Source organism: Lepisosteus oculatus, chromosome 23, assembly GCF_040954835.1.
Source record: "Lepisosteus oculatus isolate fLepOcu1 chromosome 23, fLepOcu1.hap2, whole genome shotgun sequence".
Taxonomy (NCBI): domain Eukaryota; kingdom Metazoa; phylum Chordata; class Actinopteri; order Semionotiformes; family Lepisosteidae; genus Lepisosteus; species Lepisosteus oculatus.
The window spans coordinates 3,733,229-3,753,013 of NC_090718.1; the positions used below are offsets into that span (position 1 = coordinate 3,733,229).

Genomic DNA, 19,785 nt, shown 5'->3' on the forward strand with positions numbered 1-19,785 from the left:
CGATCCGGGCCTCCCGTTTCCTTATTCGTTTTCCTGTCCCCCCCGCGTCAGTCGTGACAATGCCTGCACCAGGGCTAGGGGCTTCTGCTCGATCTTTTATATTCTGATAGCCGAGGGCCCCAGTCCGGTCCGGCAGATTTTTTGGGGGATCGCCCCCTTTTACGGGCAGTTTTGTGAGTTTTGCCATCCCGAAAAGAAATGTGACACCCGTTGTGCTTTGCGCCAGATCGAGTCGCTGTTGTTTAATTGCTGGGGATTTTTTGTTTTTTTCAATTGCCAAAACCTCTGCTCGGAGGAACTGCGCTGTGGGGGACAGTATGACATGGATCTGATGATGTTCAGGTGGGGGAGCGGTTTGCGTAGGCCGCAAGGGAACAAGTTACAGGTTTATCCCCGGCTGAAAAGAGAAGAAAGGAAATTTCAGCCGTGGAGCCTTCTTCAGGTGTGGAAAGACAGGGCAGTTAGCAAAGGTAATGTAGCCGGAGAACAAAAGCTGGGAGAGAGGAGGGGTGGGAGACGGGAGCAGGGGGACAGACAGGGTGGCCAATCGGGTGGTGTGAAGTCAGGATGGGTGATAAGAGAGGTGAGATGAAGCCTAAAAGGAATAGGAGAGAATTAGGAGAAAATGAGACCGTCGCTGAGAGAAGGGGAAAGGTGTGATCCTAGCTGCAGGATCATTTTAGTTTCTGTAGTCGGATCTGATGCTGCTGCAGCTGCTGTTAATTCGCGGTTGTGGATGAGCCGTGATTGCCGTCCCTCGCATTCTGTGTGAGGGCAGTGTCTTTGCTTGGAATCACCGTTGAGCTCCGCTGAGTTTCTATCCAGCGTGCTGGAGACGTGGTGACGGCATTGGACCTTAAGACGTCACAGAATGATTCAAGTTGGAGTTTCTCATTGCAGTGTTTTAACAGGTGGGACGCTGGTGTCGGGGCTACATCGACCCGCACGCTACCTCGAACAGCTCTTCCCTTCCGAGACAAAGTCATCACGACAAGTTGATTTCGGCATCGCGTTTTACTACACAATTTCTATTACACTTAAAAAAAAAAAACCTGATTCCTGTCTAAACCAAAACCAAAACACAAAATGTTTCACACTCAAACGATATTCCACGAAGCAACAGTTCTGGAAACTAAAAATCACAGGTGTAAAAGAACCGTTAAACAAGAAAAAAACAATTCTCATATACTGTATACCCAGCAAAAAAAAAGAAATATGTAGCCCATGTGTTTGTCTATAAAGTTTAAGTGTAGGCTTACAGGCAGTGTACAGAAACGATCAGCAGCAAAGGATCTTCTGAAATAATTGAAATCCTTTATCTGCATCATACATACAGAGTGCTAAAAACTAGAAGTTCCTTTGTTTTGAGAGGCAGGTAGGCTAGCAAACCCCAGATTCGCTGAGGCTGTGATGTGATGTCATGTGATTTGGTGGGATGGCAGACCAGCGTTTTCCCGTTCTCTTAGGGTACTGGCTCCAGTTGCTTTCTTATTCCAGTTCCGTTTACAGGTCAGGCAGCATCACGAGCACTGCAATTATGGGACAGAATGAAATCTTCTGCCCTTGGATCTCATGGGCTCCCGATATCTCTCCAGCCCAGAACAGGAGCCGGACTATCAGCCCAGGGAGAGGGCTGGAAAAAGATGAGCTCCCTCAAGGTTGGATTGGGCCCTCCTGCGTGGATCTGAAGCTGCTGTGGCCGTAAGCAGACCCCTGACTTTTAATAATAATAATAATTGCTTACACTTATATAGCGCTTTTCTGGACACTCCACTCAAAGCGCTTCCCAGGTAATGGGGATCCCCTCCACCCCCACCTGGATGATGCTCCAGTCCTCTCCCCACACACCAGCTCTCAGTGGGGAGGAGAGCAGAGTAATGAAGCCATTTCAGAGATGGGGGTTATTAGAAGGCCATGATTGGTAAAGACCATTAAAAATTTGGTCAGGATACTGGGGTAACACCCCTACTCTTTTCAAGAAAGGCCCCGGGATTTTTAATGACCACAGAGAGTCAGGACCTTGGTTTTATGTCTCATCCGAAGGATTCCCATCACTATACTGGGGCATTAGGACCCACACAGACCGCAGGGTGAGCGCCCCCTGCTGGCCCCACTAACACCTCTTCCAGTAGCAGCCTCAGCTTTCCCAGGAGTCTCCCATCCAGGTACTGACCAGGCTCACACCGCTGAGCTCCAGTGGGGCTGCCAGTGGTGAGTTGCAGGGTGATACAGCTGCTGGCATATCTTGAGCCATCAGGAAGGATCGTGGGCTTCCCAGTGCTGGGGCGCTCATCGTGAACCCCTTATTTCTTCTCTCTGAGTTCGTTTATCCATACGGCGGGGGGGGGGGGGGGGTCAAATAAAGAATGGAAACCCCCTTGCCTTCACTCTGCACTCCCAGGACATTCTGGCTTGCTTGTCTTGCATTGCAGTTGGTTCCTCTTGGCTGCCAGAGTGACATCGGGAGCTGGGTCAGGCCATGGAGATGTGGCACTGAGGGGCCCCCGATTAGGGCAAGAGCCAGCTGCAGCCTCCCTGCTGTTCAATGTCTTCATTTTTTGTTTTACGAGCTTGCCATACCAAAACTACAGTGCGTTGCATGAGTTCTTACGTCCTCTATCTCACATCAACCCCCAACCCCACCCTCCCTGTCTCTTTCCTTCCTTCCCTCCCCCAGCCCAGCCACCCCCCCACCCCCTCTCACTGGTACAGCCCAGGAACTAGTGGGATGTCTAAGGTGCAGTTACTCCTGCAGTCCATGTGAGGGATCTCTGTGCATAGCATCGCCTTCGCTTTGTCGCTTTCCTGCACCGGCGTCTGCCCTTCCGTGCACATCTGTGGCTGGTGGGCAGTCTTCGTGAGGAGGAGCCCTACGTGAAGGTTAGAGGGTAAGAAAATGAATCAGACAAGTGGCTCAGTCTGATCCTCAGTCAGTCACTGTGTTAGTCTCTCAGTCTGATCCTCAGTCAGTCACTGTGTTAGTCTCTCAGTCTGATCCTCAGTCAGTCACTGTGTTAGTCTCTCAGTCTGATCCTCAGTCAGTCACTCTGTTAGTCTCTCAGTCTGATCCTCAGTCAGTCACTCTGTTAGTCTCTCAGTCTGATCCTCAGTCAGTCACTGTGTTAGTCTCTCAGTCTGATCCTCAGTCAGTCACTGTGTTAGTCTCTCAGTCTGATCCTCAGTCAGTCACTGTGTTAGTCTCTCAGTCTGATCCTCAGTCAGTCACTGTGTTAGTCTCTCAGTCTGACCCTCAGTCAGTCACTGTGTTAGTCTGTCAGGCTCTCAGTCTGATCCTCAGTTAGTCACTGTGTTAATCTATAATTGTCTCAATCTGACCCTCAGTCAGTCACTCTATTTGACAGTAAGTCAAATTGTTTGTCAGCCTTCCGTATTCCAGAAAGTATGTTATACAATGAGAGTCATTGTATCCTTTACTGAATGATTCAATCGATGTGTCATTTGACTTTCCAGGGGGTCAAACTGTCACTCAGTGTGTCAGTCATTGTTATACATTGTATTAGTCTGGCGGTATCGGTCTATTAGTCTGTCAGTTATCCAGCGAGCGTGTTTGTAAATGTCATTCAGTCAGTCTCTGTCATTTAAGTTCTCCTGCCTGTCTGTCAGAATGAAAAGCATAGTTTGTAAAAGGCTAACAAAACATTCATTTGAATTGAAATGTGAATGCAGTGAGTCATCTATTAAAGAGATAGCTTTAGTTAATAAAGTAATAACATATTAGATATTGAAACTGACCATTCGCTGTCCTCTTCGCCCACTGCAATCCGGTCCTGTAACGAAGGACGAGGATCAGAGAGATTAATACAATGCACAGAATGACAGCAGACATGGAGATGGATTTCCACCAGGTATCTGAGAGAGAAAGAAACAGGGAGGAAGAAATTAATTCAAACACTGAAGTAGACCCTAGAGACACATTCTGTATAATGCAGACAGATCAATGCAGTTCCTAATAACCCCAGAGACACTCCTCACACACAGAGATTAATACAGACCCTAATATAGACCCAAGAGACACTCCTCACACACAGAGGTTAATACAGACCCTAATATAGACCCTAGAGACACTCCTCACACACACAGATTAATACAGACCCTAATATAGACCCTAAAAAGGCAAATGTAGGTGTATTCGTACCCTAACAATGCAACTGTAATTTCTATTTCTATTACTTCTGCAGCTGGTTCTTCTACCACTAGCTTAGCAACCAGTACAGCGCTACTAGTTCCTACTAGTACCTCAAGCACTTCTCCTGCTGGTACAACGAACACAACTATGGTGATTACTACTAGTTCTGCAGTTTACAATACTGCATGTTCATGTATTACAACAAATCATAATACAATACTCTTACTTGAATTGCCACCAGTGCTGCAACTTACACTTTTGCCACTCTGCCTGCTCATATTGCTATTATAGTTGCAGTAGTACTGCTTCTATTAATTTCAAGTTCTTTTTCCAACTGGTTTTTATTACAACTGGTCCTTCTTATTCCTTCTATAATGCTTTTACCCTTCTATTATTATCCATCCATCCATTGTCTAACTGTTTTATCCAGGCAGGGTACACCATGGACAAGACGCCAGTTCATCCCAGGACACACACAGGCACAAACACTGGTTTTTTTGTCTTGGAGTTGCTTCTCTTCCTGATGTCACCACAAGAGCTAAAATTACTGTTGCTAGCTACTGTCATTTCTACACCGCTGACAAATCAATCAGGAGTTCAGTGGGCCGGCCAGCGTATTGATCAGCATTGTGGATCAGCAGTTTACCTGAGCTGCGCAAGGATGTTAGGCCAGTGGTGGTGGTGTTGTTGGAGGAAGAGGCGACTGTAGCTGTAAAACACACACATCAGGGCGCACTGTTAATTGTTAACAGGGCGTTAACAAGGCACGCCAGTTATACCGCAGCACACCGATAAATTGGAACAAAGGCATACTGGCAATAATGCACAAAACCAATGCATAACACACCCAATCGATACACAACACAGACGATCAACACACAACACAGACGATCAGGACACAGTGCTGCCATATGCAAAAAAACAAAACATGATGAACTTGTAAAAGAGACTGGTGCACACTGTGTCGTCCAGTCTCTGCCTGTCGGGTGCTACTGACAGGGCGTTCACATACTGTACACAGAAGTGACAGACATGGTAATCAATATAGTCCTCAGGCACAACAAAATGAAATACTTTGTAACACACTCAGTACATGTACATGTAGCCTCACATTATTATAAAGAGCATTGAAATGCACAGAGGACTCAAACACAGTATTGACAAGAGTACTGAAATGCATACCGCACTGAGGAGTATTGGAATGCACATAGAGCGCTGTGCAATACCTGTTTTTGCAGTAGCACTGTTCACAGAGGCGGTCTTCTGCTCAATACATCTTGAGCAGCTGTTGTCTTGACACTCGTACCCAGGCTTACAGGTGCACACTGAGTTCTTGATCCTAGTGCACAGTGACTGATACATAAAGTCTGCAGCATCAACAAACAAAACACTGGCATTACACTCCTGAAATGGACAGCTGGGCAGCATTTTAAGTATGTACTAAGCAGTGTGTGTATCTACACTAGACTATGTGTCTGTAGAGTCCACTATACTGTATCTGTGTTACGTTGCAGTGTCCTGTGGGTTATATGTCATGTCATGTCATTTAGCCAAAGCGCTTTATACCATACGGTGTCGCAGGAAGCCAGAGCCTACCCAGCAAACAACGAGCGCAGTGCGGGGTACACCCTGGATTGGACGCCAGTCCATCGCAGGGCAAGTCCAAGCCAGTCATACATGGGGACAGTTTGGAGGCCATGGTAAAGGCCGAGGGGGGACATTTGGCCCTGACCCCAGGATAACTCCCTACTCTCTCAAGAAACACCCAGGGATCTTTAATGACCACAGAGAGTCAGGACCTCAGTTTAACGTCTCATCCGAAAGACGGTCCCTCTACAGCATAGTGTCCCCACCACTATACTGGGGCATTAAGACCCACACAGACCGCAGGGTAATCCCCCCCCAGCTGGTCCCAGTAACACCTCTTCCAGCAGCAACCATAGCTTCCCAGGAGGTGTCCCATCCAGGTACTGACCCGGCTCAACCCTGCTGAGCTTCAGTGGGTAGCCAGTTGAGAGCTGCAGGGTGACTGTGGGTTATATATTGTGAGTAATGTGTAGATTGTCTGTCTGTGTACCAAGGGCTCACTGAAGGTCAATGAGAAATAGGCAGACTCACCCCACTCAGAGTGAGGGGCTCAGGAGCTTATTATGACAGGAGGCAGAATGGGAGGGACAGTCCCCAAGACAGAAAGTACATATTGACATGCAGAGAAACAGACTGAGTGTTGGAGAGACAGAAAACCTGCAGTATAAAGACAGAAAGTTGGACAGAGTGATGCATCCAGAGATTTCATTGATGATATGTATTGTCTTGTTAAAGGGAAACTGCAGTTTCAATTTTTCAGACCAGTTATTACATCTTGGTAACCAAATAAATTAATGGATGGGAACAATTTGACCAATTTCGAATTAAGCACTAAATTGCAAACTTTTTCAAAAGTACTGTATCGACGCCATGCTGTCAAGAGTTCCCAAGAATTGTGACGAATTGTGACGCGGCCCTTCCTGCTCACTAGTCCCTGTAATGGCCTGATGTCATGTGATGGGCGAGCGGAGAAGTACAGGTTGTGCAGCAGACATTTCACTGCAGAAATCTGTCAATGTGATCTGCATGCAGGGGCAGCAAGTAAGTTCCATTGATTCAAAAAATGTTCTCATTGAAGAGATGCATTCACAAGCATGCTTCACCTCACCAAAGGTTTTGTTGCCTCGTTCCGAATTGCAGAACACAGTGGCGCTGCACAGACCTGGAAGTTTAGTCTCTTTTGTGATGTAAACTGGAGGTTTTACAAGTTACTGTGTACATTTTACTTGTATTGTGGTTTGGAATGCACACATCGATGCTGGATCTTTCTAACCGTGAGATATATAAATAGCAGTTCCCCTTTAACTAAAGAAAGATAGAAGGAAAGCCATTGACAGAGAGGCTAAAAAAAGAAAAGAAAAAGATTGGGCTCAGTGAGCCTGGACATAGAAACTGGACACAGGCAGAGCTTGTTGTCCAGAGAGGACAGGCTCAGTGACCACAGCTTGGACATAGAAACTGGACACAGGCAGACCTGGCTGTCCAGTGAGGACAGGCTGGGAGAAGCAGAGACAGAGATGCACTTTCTGCTGCAATGTGAAAAATGCCCTGGGACCTTATAAAACTTCTTCCCTAACATAACAAATCTAATCCACAACTCCCACAGCTTCCAATCCTACTGGGGGCGGGAACTTGATAGAGCTGTACCCCAGCCTGTGATCTGCTGTCATAGCCTGTGGAACAGACTTTGAGACCATAACCCATAAGGCGACATTGTTCTAAATGTCTTGCTAATTATCGCTTTGGCAGCCCTATAATGTTTTGGTCACGACAGTCTAGGTTTTGAAGCTGAATTTTGAAATCGCCTTTGAAACCTCATTTTTCAAAGAGAGAGAAAGTAAAAGAGGGCGACAGAGAGATGGACCGACACAGAGAGTCAATCTTTTCGTTCTGAAACAAGCTCGTTTCCGTGACGGGTGTATGGAAATGTCATATTACCTCGTTATGAGTAATTTGTCATCTCTCATTCTGTTAATGTTGCAGCCTCAGCTCCTGATGTTTTTAACTAGCGCTTGACTCATAATTTCCAATTTGCTATATCTCGTTATGATTGGTTTTTAATTTGAAAGATACACAGATAATTAAATATCTGAATTGCCATCTAAAAACCAAGATATTTCTCCATACACATATAATAATTTGATGTTTTGTAACTAAAATTAGCAGTTTCTTTTTTAAATTTGCAATCTGCATGAATGTGACATTATGTCTGAATTTCTCTAAGTTCTCCCTTACTGTGTCTCCTTCCTGTGTTTATTACTTAGTGATTCTCAGTCTTCTTTCTCAAATTCATATACAGAGAGATTTATTGGAAGAATGATATCATGTTATTGTGTGAGAATCTCACTGTCTGTTCCTCAGGCTGGGACAGGAGATCACACACTGTATTATTACTATTGAGACATGCTCACTTTCTGTTCCTCAGGCTGGGACAGGAGATCACACACTGTATTATTATTATTGAGAGACAGGCTCACTGTCTGTTCCTCAGGCTGGGACAGGAGATCACACACTGTATTATTATTTTTGAGAGACAGGCTCGCTGTCCTATGTCCACGCTTTAGTCATCACTGATGGACGCTGCATGCTCTCTCTCAGTGCAGAGCACACTGTGGAGTACAGTCAGTCTAAATCACCATTGCCACTGTTCCTCTTTCTCTCAGTACAGCGCTCCAGTAATGTGCAACAGCACCCAGTTAGTGCACGCTGCTTTTTGAGATCTCTCAACTTCGCTTGCCTCTCAGCGAGATCGGCTGTCCGTTTGAACTTTGCTTATCCGAGTGAGATGCGCTGTTGTCGATTCTGACATTTAAAATCGTTTTGAGAGAAACGTCCAAAACGATGCCTAATCAGAAACTGACATTTTCATCTCTCTTTCTGTAGTGATGTACAGAATGTACAGAATTAGACCCCCCTTCAAACCCTTTTTCCGGTAAAAAGCAGCCCACGCACTCTCTATCTCTCGCTCTCTCTCTCTGACTGAAGCCCACCCTGACATAAATAAGGGGAAATCCCTTTTCAGGCTGAGAGGGTGAGAGAGAGTCTGTGAGCACTACAGTATGTTAACACTACTGTATTGAGGGAGTGGTCAGTATACTCACACAGGGTAGGGGATCTAACACTGACTGACTGGACACTACAGCACAGTGACACTGACTGACTGGCTGGACACTACAGCACAGAGACACTGACTGTCTGAACACTACAGCACAGTGACACTGACTGACTGGACACTACAGCACAGTGACCCTGACTGACTGGACACTACAGCACAGTGACACTGACTGACTGACTGACTGACTGGACACTACAGCACAGTGACACTGACTGACTGGACACTACAGCACAGTGACACTGACTGACTGACTGGACACTACAGCACAGTGACCCTGACTGACTGGACACTACAGCACAGTGACCCTGACTGACTGGTCACTACAGCACAGTGACCCTGACTGACTGGACACTACAGCACAGTGACACTGATTGACTGGACACTACAGCACTGTGACCCTGACTGACTGACTGGACACTACAGCACAGTGACACTGACTGACTGACTGGACATTACAGCACAGTGACACTGACTGACTGACTGACTGGACACTACAGCACGGTGACACTGACTGACTGGACACACACAGACAAAGTGCTGTGTGCTCACAGACAAACAAGCCTGTACTTACGTTCCTGGTTGCAGTTGGTACAGGTCTCGCAGTTGAACTTGATGTTGTAGTGTTTGTTGTAATGTCCGTCCTGACATTGAACACACTGGGTGTCAGCACCCTGTTGACACCTGCTCTTCATGAAATACCCTGCAGCGCCACGACATTTTTATTAGTTGGAAGAACAACAGGATTAGAAATTAAAAAAAGCATTCATAGCACTAATAGCACGAATATTAAATTGAACAGCAGTGGCATAAATCGGAGTAACTTTAGTAGCATTAACAGTAAGCAGTAACAATAATAGAATTATGACTAAATGTGATTATTATAATTCTAACCATTGCTAATTGTTATAATAATAGTAACAGCAGTATTGTGGTAGGACCAAGAGTTCATAACAGCAGTGATAAGTGATAACAGTTAATTGCATTTATACAGAACCATCTTGAAGGGTCCTAAAGTGGTTATGTAAAGGTGGGGTCCCAATTCACCCCCTGCCTGGGTGATACGGTACAGACAGCAGAGCAGAGGGAGGAGTGAGAGTAGTAGTACCTGCAGAATTTACAGCACCAGCAGCAAAGATACAGGTTCAAAGATTTAGCAATAACCGTGCAAACATGCTTGCTTCCTTGGATCAACTCCTCTCTTTTTGGTTTTGTTATTGATAGAGCGATTGGGAAGCAATGGAGTTTGTGGAACCCTGTCGTATTACCACAGTGCCCCAAACTCAGCAGAAATCCCCGCTCTCCTGCTGCTCTGCTGTGCCAGACATTCTGTGCAGAAGACTCCATTTGCGCTCTTCTGCCCCTCTTGCTCAGTGTTTTTTTCTGTTTTTACACAGAATATCCAATGGTGATCTTGCAGCGAAACTGCAGCCACCTGGCTTAAACTCAGCAGTTGTTGTTAGACGATGAGGGCGATGATGAATTATTTTATACAGCGCCTTTCAAGGTCTCAAAGCAGGGCAGAAAGCAGTAAAACAGATGAAAACCGGACAGTGACACGGAGAGGAGATAGCAGAATTAGCCAAAGGAAAAGCTTCGAGGGATCGGAAGAGTTCCAAGGAGCAGACAAAGACGAGCCTTTCTGGAAAATTCCGGATTTGAAAGCTGGCTCTCTGGTATCCTCAGGGCTAGAGCTCCAGAGCTCTGGGCCAAAGCAAAAGGCCCTGATACCCATAAAATATCAGCTGGCTTGGGGGACAAACAGGAGACCATAGTCAGACGAACAGAGGTTACAAGGAGGGGAGTAAGACGAAAGTAACTTGAGACAGGTACTGAGGTGCCAAGCTAAATACAGAGCCTTATAGGTGAGCAGGTGAGGTCACTGATGAGGAAGACCTGGCGGTTGGCTCCGATTCAGAAATGCGAGCCCTGAGCTCCTGCAATCCCACGTTGGGCTCACCATGTGCTGGCGTGATCGGCGTCTGGAAGGCTGCGATCGCTGGTGAGTTTAAACCCTGCCTAGATCCCGAGCTTGGTTTCTCCAAGGCTGAGATCAGCTCAGTTAATCAATAATTAATTATAATTGCTTACACTTATATCGCGCTTTTCTGGACACTCCACTCAAAGCTCTTTACAGGAAATGGGGACTCCCCTAAACCACCACCAGTGTGCAGCCCCACCTGGATGATGCGACGGCAGCCATAATGCGCCAGAACGCTCACCACACAGTAATGAAGCCAATTCATAGAGGGGGATTATTAGGAGGCCATGATTGGTAAGGACCAATGGGAAATTTGGCCAGGACGCCGGGGTTACACCCCTACTCTTCTCGAGAAACGCCCTGGGATTTTTTAATGACCACAGAGAGTCAGGACCTTGGTTTTACGTCTCATCTGAAGGACGGCGCCTGTTTACAGTATAGTGTCCCTGTCACTATACTGGGGCATTAAGACCCACACAGACCGCAGGGTGAGCACCCCCTACTGGCCCCACTAACACCTCTTCCAATGTCAATGTCAAAGCTCTTATAACCTTAAGACCACACTAATGGAGGCTGCGAGGAAATTGTTGAAGCTCACAGCAGATGATGGTGTCTAAGAGGTCCAAAACGTCAAACCCTACAGGATGATCTCTGTGCGCAACCTGGCATGAGAACACTGAGCTTGAACCTTTTCCCCTCTGGGCTTGGGTGTTGCCTGTTATGGATGTGTCAGTACTGCCTCCCGCTTTTAGTACAGCTGGGCTCAGTGTGATCATTATTAATAATTACCGTTCCTGTCAGTAATCCTGAGATGCTCCTGTGCAGACCCCAGTGTTCAAATGTCACAATTCTGTGTGAATCATCTAGGCCCTTTTCAATATCAAATTCAGTCAGAGTTTACTGACAGACAAACCTCAGGTTCGCGAAGTGACACACTCAGAGAGAGAAGCAGAAGCAGGGAGAATGGCAGACAGGAGAGGGACTGACAGAAGAGAAGCTGATGAAGACACTCGCAGACTGCACTGTATTGAGGGAGAGGACAGGGCAGAGGATCCCTCAGTAATAAACATACATAATGGGACAGGAGACACAGTGAAAGGAGATGACGGAGAATCCCTCAGTAATGAAACCCCCACAACAGGACACATTGAGAAGGAGGAGATCACAGAGGATCCTTCAGTAATAAACACACACAACAGGACAGGAGACACAGTGAGAGGAGATCACAGAGAATCCCTCAGTAATAAATACACACTACAGGACAGGAGACACAGTCAGAGAGAACAAGACAGAGCTAAGTTCAATATAACAGTTATTGAATTTTAATTACCTGGTTGGCACTTTCTGCAGCATTTTTTCTCGTTTTGTACATTCCAAAGATAGCTCGTCTGTTCATCACAACCGGGAGAGACAGGGAGGAGGGAGGAGAGGAGGAAGAAGGAGAGAGGGATGGGGACGAGTCTCTGAACAAATGTTTGCATCCTCTCCCACACCTGTAAAAAAAACTGGAGAGAGAAAAGGAGGTTAGTACACTAAAAACACTCTAGACACTGCAGGACATTAACAACGACAGACCAGATACAGCTCCTCTAGGCTGATTAGGTAGCAGGCAATTGATCCAAGACTCTCGTCTAGCTGTTTCCTGAAGGAAGGCACAGTATCATCTTCAACAGTGTGAGTGGGTAGCTTGTTCCACTCTCCCACACCCCTTTGTGTAAAAAAACGTATCTCCTGTTCTTCTTTCACACTAACATTGACTGGACAGTAGAGCATAGAAACCGACTAACTGGACACTGTGTGGACAGGCCTCACACTTGATTAACTGCAAGCACAGTAGAACACAGAGAGGATCTACCTCTGTATGCCTAACAAGGATTTTGTGATGCCGTTTCACAAAAATCAACAACTCTGTCACCGGAAAGTCATAAGTCCTCCTAAATTGCAACATCCAAAAAGCATTTTCTCAATCTGAAACTCGCCCCCTGGCTCGAGGAATCTATCCTGAGGTGGCCAATTCGTTTTCTTCGAACCCAGGACTGGAAAACAGCCGATTGAGAGCAAGGAGAAATGAGATCTTGTCAGTGGCCTGTGGGAGTGTAGCCAAGACAGACCAGTGAAAGAGGTGTACAGACAGAGCAGGGCGAGAGAGATGGACAGAGAGACGAGAGGGAGACCGACCTGAAAGTGAGATGGACAGACCCCGACCACAATGTGAAGAGAGAGGCAGGACAGAGATACAGAGACATAGAGAGAGAGCTGCAGAGAGTTCTACTCGGGCCAAGTCACTGAGAGAGAGAGTGAGATGGGAGACCCACAGACACCGAGAGACAGGTGCAAGCACAGATACATTCAGAGAGACCTCAGAGAGGCAGAGATGACCACGCTTGGAGGAGACAGAGGAGGATGGCTGGACAGGTGCAGGGACACCTGCCTTTCCTTACCTTTGACAGAGAGAGACACACAGAGGAGTCTGTGTTGCCCAGAGCGTGTGACAGAAGTGACACCGGGTTGTGCTGACACTCCAAAGACTGTCAGGCTGATCACTAAGGCAGTGAGTCATCTGAAAACTCAACTTTTTAACTGTCAAATTCAGAACAAGACCACCCAAAATCTGAAGCTCTCTTTCTCTCTCAGTACCTCTCCCGCGTCTCTCTCAATCTGCGTCCCCCTGCCACCCCCTCTCTCTTTCACGTAGGGTCTGATGTAAACTGATGATAATGGGCTGGGGAAGCATATCTGAAGTCATTCAAAAAAAAATTGTGAGCTTTAAATTAACCCCCTGGTCCCTCCTCTCTCTCCTCAGATCAGACTCAATGGGTGCATCTTCTTGGCACAGCTATGCGAGACAAATGTGAGCACAGCTTTGTGAGTAAATGACAAAAAATATCAAAGATCAATGTGATCCCCATAAAGCTGTTAACCCTTTCCTCCCTCAATATTCAAAGAGTGTTATTGTGTGTGACTAAAGGAAATTACCGTCAGTGAACGTGTGAAGGATATTCAGGGCAATGAGTAATTAATTCAAATTCAAGCAGCTATATTGGCATGGTCAATCAATTACTGTGTTACCAGAGAGGAAACAATTAATAGCTTGTACAGACATTTACAGTAAAACCAACTATTTACAGATATTTACATTTGAGAGGCTCCACTGTCTGTTCCTCAGGCTGGGACAGGAGATCACACACTGTATTATTATTATTGAGAGACAGGCTCACTGTCTGTTCCTCAGGCTGGGACAGGAGATCACACACTGTATTATTATTATTGAGAGACAGGCTCACTGTCTGTTCCTCAGGCTGGGACAGGAGATCACACACTGTATTATTATTTTTGAGAGACAGGCTTGCTGTCTGTTCCTCAGGCTGGGACAGGAGATCACACACTGTATTATTATTATTATTATTATTATTATTATTATTGAGAGACAGGCTCACTGTCTGTGTCTCAAGCTGGGACAGGAGATCGCAAACTGTGCTGCAGTTATACAGAGTCTCCTCCCACATTAGGGTTGGAAGCTGTTTTCATTCTGGCAGGAGTGGGAATTTTGAGATTAGTTTAGATCATTTATTTTAGAGAGGGATGTTTGTCTCATCTGGGAATACTGTATTCCTTGCTGTGAATCAGAAAGTGCATCTCTGTCCCTGTTTCTCCCTGCTGGCAGCTAGACCACAGCCTGTCCTCTCTGGGCAGCCAGGTCTGCCTGTGTCCAGTTTCTATGTCTAGGCTGTGGTCACTGAGTCTGTCCTCTCTGGACAGCCAGGTCTGCCTGTGTCCAGTTTCTATGTCCAGGCTGTGGTCACTAAGCCTGGCATCTCTGGACAGCCAGGTCTGCCTGTGTCCAGTTTCTATGTCCAGGCTGTGGTCAGTGAGCCTGTCCTCTCTGGACAGCCAGGTCTGCCTGTGTCCAGTTTCTATGTCCAGGCTGTAGTCACTGAGCCTGTTCTTTGTCCTCAAACTGAGGACAATCTTTCTGACAGAATGGGATTGCTGTGATTATGCCGAAACTGGTACCACACAATGCCAGTGCAGCCAATCGATATGATACTTTTCGATGTATGTAGAAGTGCATTTTGGTACAACACTTTCGGAGGGCTGATTTGAACTGCTCACTGTTTGTAAATTAGTGAGTCCCAGTCATTTTACACAGCGTGATGAGCACCAGCAGTGATGTGGTTAGCAGTACAAGTGAAGTTAAGGAAACCACAGCGAACGAATGTCTGACAAAACTGGTTACCGAGAGAGAAAAGAAACTCATTAGTCATTAGTTACGGCACTAAACTGCCCTGACTCACAAACTCTACTACTCTGCTTTTCTCGTTAACACTACTAACGAGCAGTTCTAGTGAACAGGGCACCTCTTACAGTAAATTGCACCACACCCAACCGAAAAAAAAAGTAGTAGTATTAATGAGGAAACCTTAAAATTAAATAGTGGTGTTCACTAGCAGATGCTTTCATTCAACGTGACTATGATTTAAAATACTTTCATTGATCTGTAGGTTGGATTTTAACAAGCAATCAACAAATATGTCGTTTTGCTTGTTAAAGTCCAATCAAAATTTTGCTTAACATGTTACAACATGATGACACACAATTCCCATCCTGGCATCTTTTCACTGGTTTCCAATGAAAAACTGGACTCAGCTTAAGGACTTGTTTCACAGCTCCAGTGCTGAACAACAGCTTCATAGGTCGAATTTTTCTTTTGAAAGCTATTTCTATATTGTTCTTTTCAGTAAATGCGTCAGCCTGTCATTCTCTCATTTCAAACAGTCAGGAAGAGGCTGCTATTGTATTAAAAGTCACAGGATGGATTTGTCACCAAGAGTCATGCTGACCTTTCACCCCAGGAAGTGCATGTGAGCTTGGGACAGGCTCGGAAATCACCTTCAAGTTCAAGACCAGTTCAAGCCAGCTACTCATCCCAGCAGTTGTGTGGTGAACTCATCCCAGAGACCACGACAGCTGCAGAGTTGCTTTACATCAGAGTGACCTCTTACTTATGAGAAGGTTATCACATGTTTGCAAGGTAAAAACAAGAAAAAAACAGCAGCCACATCACCCTGCTGCTCACCACTGGCAGCCCACTGGAGCTCAGCAGTGTGAGCCTGGTCAGTACCTGGATGGGGGACTTCTGGGAAAACTAAGGCTGCTGCTGGAAGAGGTGTTAGTGGGGCCAGCAGGGGGCACTCACCCAGCTATCTGTGTGTGTCCTAATGCCCCAGTATAGTGATGGGACACTATACTGTAAAAATGTGCTTTCCTTTTGGTGAGACGTAAAACCAAGGTCTTGACTTTAATGGTCATTAAAAATCCCAGGGTGTCGACAAGCTGTTAAACATTGATACAGTATTTTTGTGCTCCTGGGCATGTTTTTGTAGGAGTCATTAATAATCACAGACGCAGCTCTGTTTTTCATGCACTTTGAAAGCCGGGTGCTAACAGTAGCCACACCTGTGGTTGGACTGTCAAAGAATTTTGCTGAGTGTTATAACTGCATTGCGGGGATCGTACAGGTGACTCAGAATGGTATCTGCATTAATTATGCACGGCCCCTAGCGCGTGTTACTTTCAGATAGCGCAACATGTGCATTTCTGAAATTAGTAACGCAGAGGCAAAAGTCATGATTCCTTTTAATATCTCTCTCTTTATAGTAGAGTAATTTTAATGCAGTTATCTTTAAAGAGAGAGAGAGAGCACTTTATTAGCCCTATACAATTTCTTGCATTAGGAATTTGTCTTTTCGCAGACCCCAGCTTGCTCTCCATGAGACACACAGACAGGGAGAGAGAAGCTGGGGGTCAGAGTGCAGGAGCAGCCATTGTACAGCACCCTTGGGGCAGTTGGGGTTAAGGGCCTTGCTCAGGGGCCCAACAGAGTAGGATTCCTCTGCCAGCCGCGGGATTTGAACCAGCAACCTTCCAACCACAGATCCTTAGCCACAGTGCCACCACTCCGCCCCAGTAGATACACAGGACAGTGATTGCTCCAGTCCAGTGATCTTAAGGTAGAACAGTAACTCAGAGCTAAACTCTAGTCCACTCCAGTGAACTTATGTTAGTACAGTAACTCAGAGCTAAACTCTAGTCCGGTCCAGTGATCTTACGTCACTACAGTAACTCAGAGCTAAACTCTAGTCCGGTCTGGTGATCTTACGTTAGTACAGTAACTCAGAGCTAAACTCTAGTCCGGTCTGGTGATCTTACGTTAGTACAGTAACTCAGAGCTAAACTGTAGTCCAGTCCAGTGATCTTAAGATAATACAGTTGTGCATGCAGGAACTCTAGTCCAGTGATCTTCAGATAGTACAGTTACTCAGTGCAGTAACTCTGCACTGTACTCCACAGTAATATTGATTCATCCTTGCCCCACAGCAAAGTGATTCTGATTTTAATCACGTGTTTGTGTGCTAATTGTGTTGTGCAGGATGTGGCACAGGAAGTGTTTGTCACAGGATATTGCCTGCTGGCACGGCTGAACTGACTTCAGCCGAAACAGAGAGGAGACTGAATGAGACAGAGAGAGCTACAGATGTTCTGCTGCGCCATCATGGTCTGGCAAGAAAGTGCCCTTCTTCAAACACCTCTCAGTTAAATGAACAAAACTGAGACGGCGCAGGGGAAATTGGCAACTTCTCAGAGGAAAAAAAACAACTAATATAGAGAGACAGAAATAGAATATTAAAAAGTCGTGAGTTCAGAAACCAGATGGTGTTCTTCTCAATATTATAATTGAGAGGTGCTCCACCTGCTATATCATGCTTAACAATAAGATCAATTGATCACTTGATAAAGTGTTAATAGCCCACTAGTGGACACATGTAGTATGACAACTATGGCAAAATGAGTTCCTTCAATGTTTACTGCTCTAACTTCAGTCATGTGTAATCAACGGGATATATATATACATAGATCTTCTTGATCGTGCAGCTCTGATCTGTGCCTGCCTCCTGCTTTCAGTGTTGAAAGCACTCGCCTGTAGTTCCCACTTGTGTCAACTGGTTTGTGTTTCTCTGTCAATTCTGGTCTTTTGGGGTGACTTTGTCAGGGCCCTGCGGTTTTTCGTAATGCCTGAATCGAGGTCTCTCGACGTGACCGGGACTGAAAAGGCTCGGTTTATTTAGCCTTGCAGTGCGCTGTAGGACTCGCCTTTGATACCAGAATTAATTTAAGAATTCTTGAAGAATTTAAGAATAATTGAAGACCCCTCATCACAGGTCCTCTGAGAAATCTAAATAAAACATTTCCTCTGCATCCACTACTGCTACAACTCATTCAAAGGGCTCAAAATGTTTATTAAGCAATGTCTAGCTCTTTTTTAATCCCATGAATCCTGTTACCACACAGGAGATCCTAGAGATTAGTTCACGACTTTGGATGTCAACAGAGGTCCACAGACTTATTGATCTTTACACCAGAGTGACCTCTTACTTATGAGAAGGTTATCACAAGTTCGCAAGGTAAAAACAAGAAAAAAACAGCAGCCACAGCAGGACAGAGACTCAAATTCAGGTTTATTGCCATTATTCTCATACACAGGTATATGGTATAAAGAAATGCTATTTAGCTCTCAGATGGGAAGCAGTACAAAAAAAAATAATGACAATACAATGGTATAAGAAAATAAAGACAGAGACAACGGGCAATCTGCAGAACAACAACAGACAATGTGCAAAACAACATTAATTGTGCAAAATCATACATCAACAGAATGAAACAAAGGATAGAAAATGATGGGGAGTGAGCTTCTTGACATGTGAGGTGGGGGTAGATTTCGATGGGTGGTTGAGTTTTGATAAAGAGAGGAGGCACTGTGAGGGTTCAGATCGCAGGTGAGAGAGGCTGGGAGTTGAACAGTTCGATAGTGCGGGGGTAAACACTGTCTCTGAGTCTGGCAGTCCGGGCCCGGATGCTCCGGTACAGTTTTCTAGATGGAGTGTGTGGGGTCTACCCTGAGACAGGGTAGGGGGAGCTGGAGAGCACGAGATGGAATATCAGATGATTAGAGTTCAGATACCTGGTGTGGCTTCCTCTGTTTTATAGCGGCGGGTGTGAGATTAGCAGTTCTCCTGTCACTTGATATCTCTTCCATTTGTGGAGGAAGAGTTGGGGATCACTTCTGTGTGCACTCTTCCTCACCCTGCCTTCCCTGCTTTCCTCCTCAAGAATATTGCGGTGCTACAATTCACCCCTCCATCTGTTTTCGAACCATTTTATCTAGTTCTGCCCTGGCAAGCAACAGGTGTAAGTAAGCAATACAGGCTACACCCCGGACAGTTCACCGCAAGGCAGAGAAACACACACTCACTTGCACCACAGCCCTGTTTTCCCAGAAGCCAATTAACCTACCAGCATGTCTTTTGGGGTTTTGGGAAACCCACAGAAACGGGGGGGGAACATGCAAACTCCACACGGACAGCAGCCCCGGTCCAGAATTGAACAGGACACCATGGCAGGAAGGCTGCCTTGTCTCTCTCACACCTGAAGAAGGCTCCACGGCCGAAACGTTGTGTTTTCCCTCTTCTTTTTTTCAGCACGGAATAAACCTATTACTTGTTCCTTTGCAGCCTACGCATGCTGACGCAGCTCCCCACCTGAACTACTGTGCCACCATGCCCACCCGCTGTCATAAACGAACAGCAGATAACGTAGTCAGTGGATCGCTGCTAAATTGTTACACTGGCCGGAGGCTGAAGAAAATCAAAGCTTAAAATGCAACTTCAGTGCCAGCCATTATCTTTCAAATCTGCATATTGCAATAAGAGTTTTTACACAGCAAAGGGTCTGGAAAATGCAGCTCTTGCTGGAATTAAGTGATGCACCTCCATTAAACGAAATATCGTTAATTATGCCATGCAACATTCTTTTTTTTTCTTCAGTAGATGTTCAACTTCAGGACATTCTACAGGGTTGGACAGCGGAGCACCAGGGTCCCTTGAAACAGATCTACGGCCT

The 19,785-nt window shown here is 45.8% G+C and overlaps 1 protein-coding gene and 1 long non-coding RNA gene across 3 annotated transcripts; one reads left to right on the forward strand and one right to left on the reverse strand.

The window, feature by feature from the left end:
- Window positions 1-2,668: 2,668 nt before the first annotated feature.
- LOC107075718 (tumor necrosis factor receptor superfamily member 14-like) lies at window positions 2,669-13,458 on the reverse strand. 2 transcript variants are annotated; one of them, XR_011183332.1, is made up of 7 exons: window positions 13,269-13,458; window positions 12,158-12,332; window positions 9,421-9,549; window positions 5,374-5,514; window positions 4,794-4,856; window positions 3,754-3,788; window positions 2,669-2,870 (listed from the first exon to the last, which is right to left on the reverse strand). XR_011183332.1 is itself a non-coding variant. In XM_015337845.2 (7 exons), exons 2-7 carry the CDS (start codon window positions 12,306-12,308, stop codon window positions 2,701-2,703), a joined length of 771 nt encoding a protein of 256 aa, XP_015193331.1. In that variant the 5' UTR covers window positions 12,309-12,332; window positions 13,269-13,458; the 3' UTR covers window positions 2,669-2,700. The 2 variants fall into 2 exon arrangements, 1 of the variants encoding a protein (XP_015193331.1); XM_015337845.2 differs by having other exon boundaries at window positions 3,754-3,870.
- A 2,144-nt stretch (window positions 13,459-15,602) lies between these two features.
- LOC138224827 (uncharacterized) lies at window positions 15,603-17,531 on the forward strand. Its single transcript, XR_011183284.1, has 3 exons — window positions 15,603-15,859; window positions 16,581-16,838; window positions 17,258-17,531. It is a non-coding gene; the product is annotated as an uncharacterized lncRNA (long non-coding RNA).
- Window positions 17,532-19,785: the final 2,254 nt, after the last annotated feature.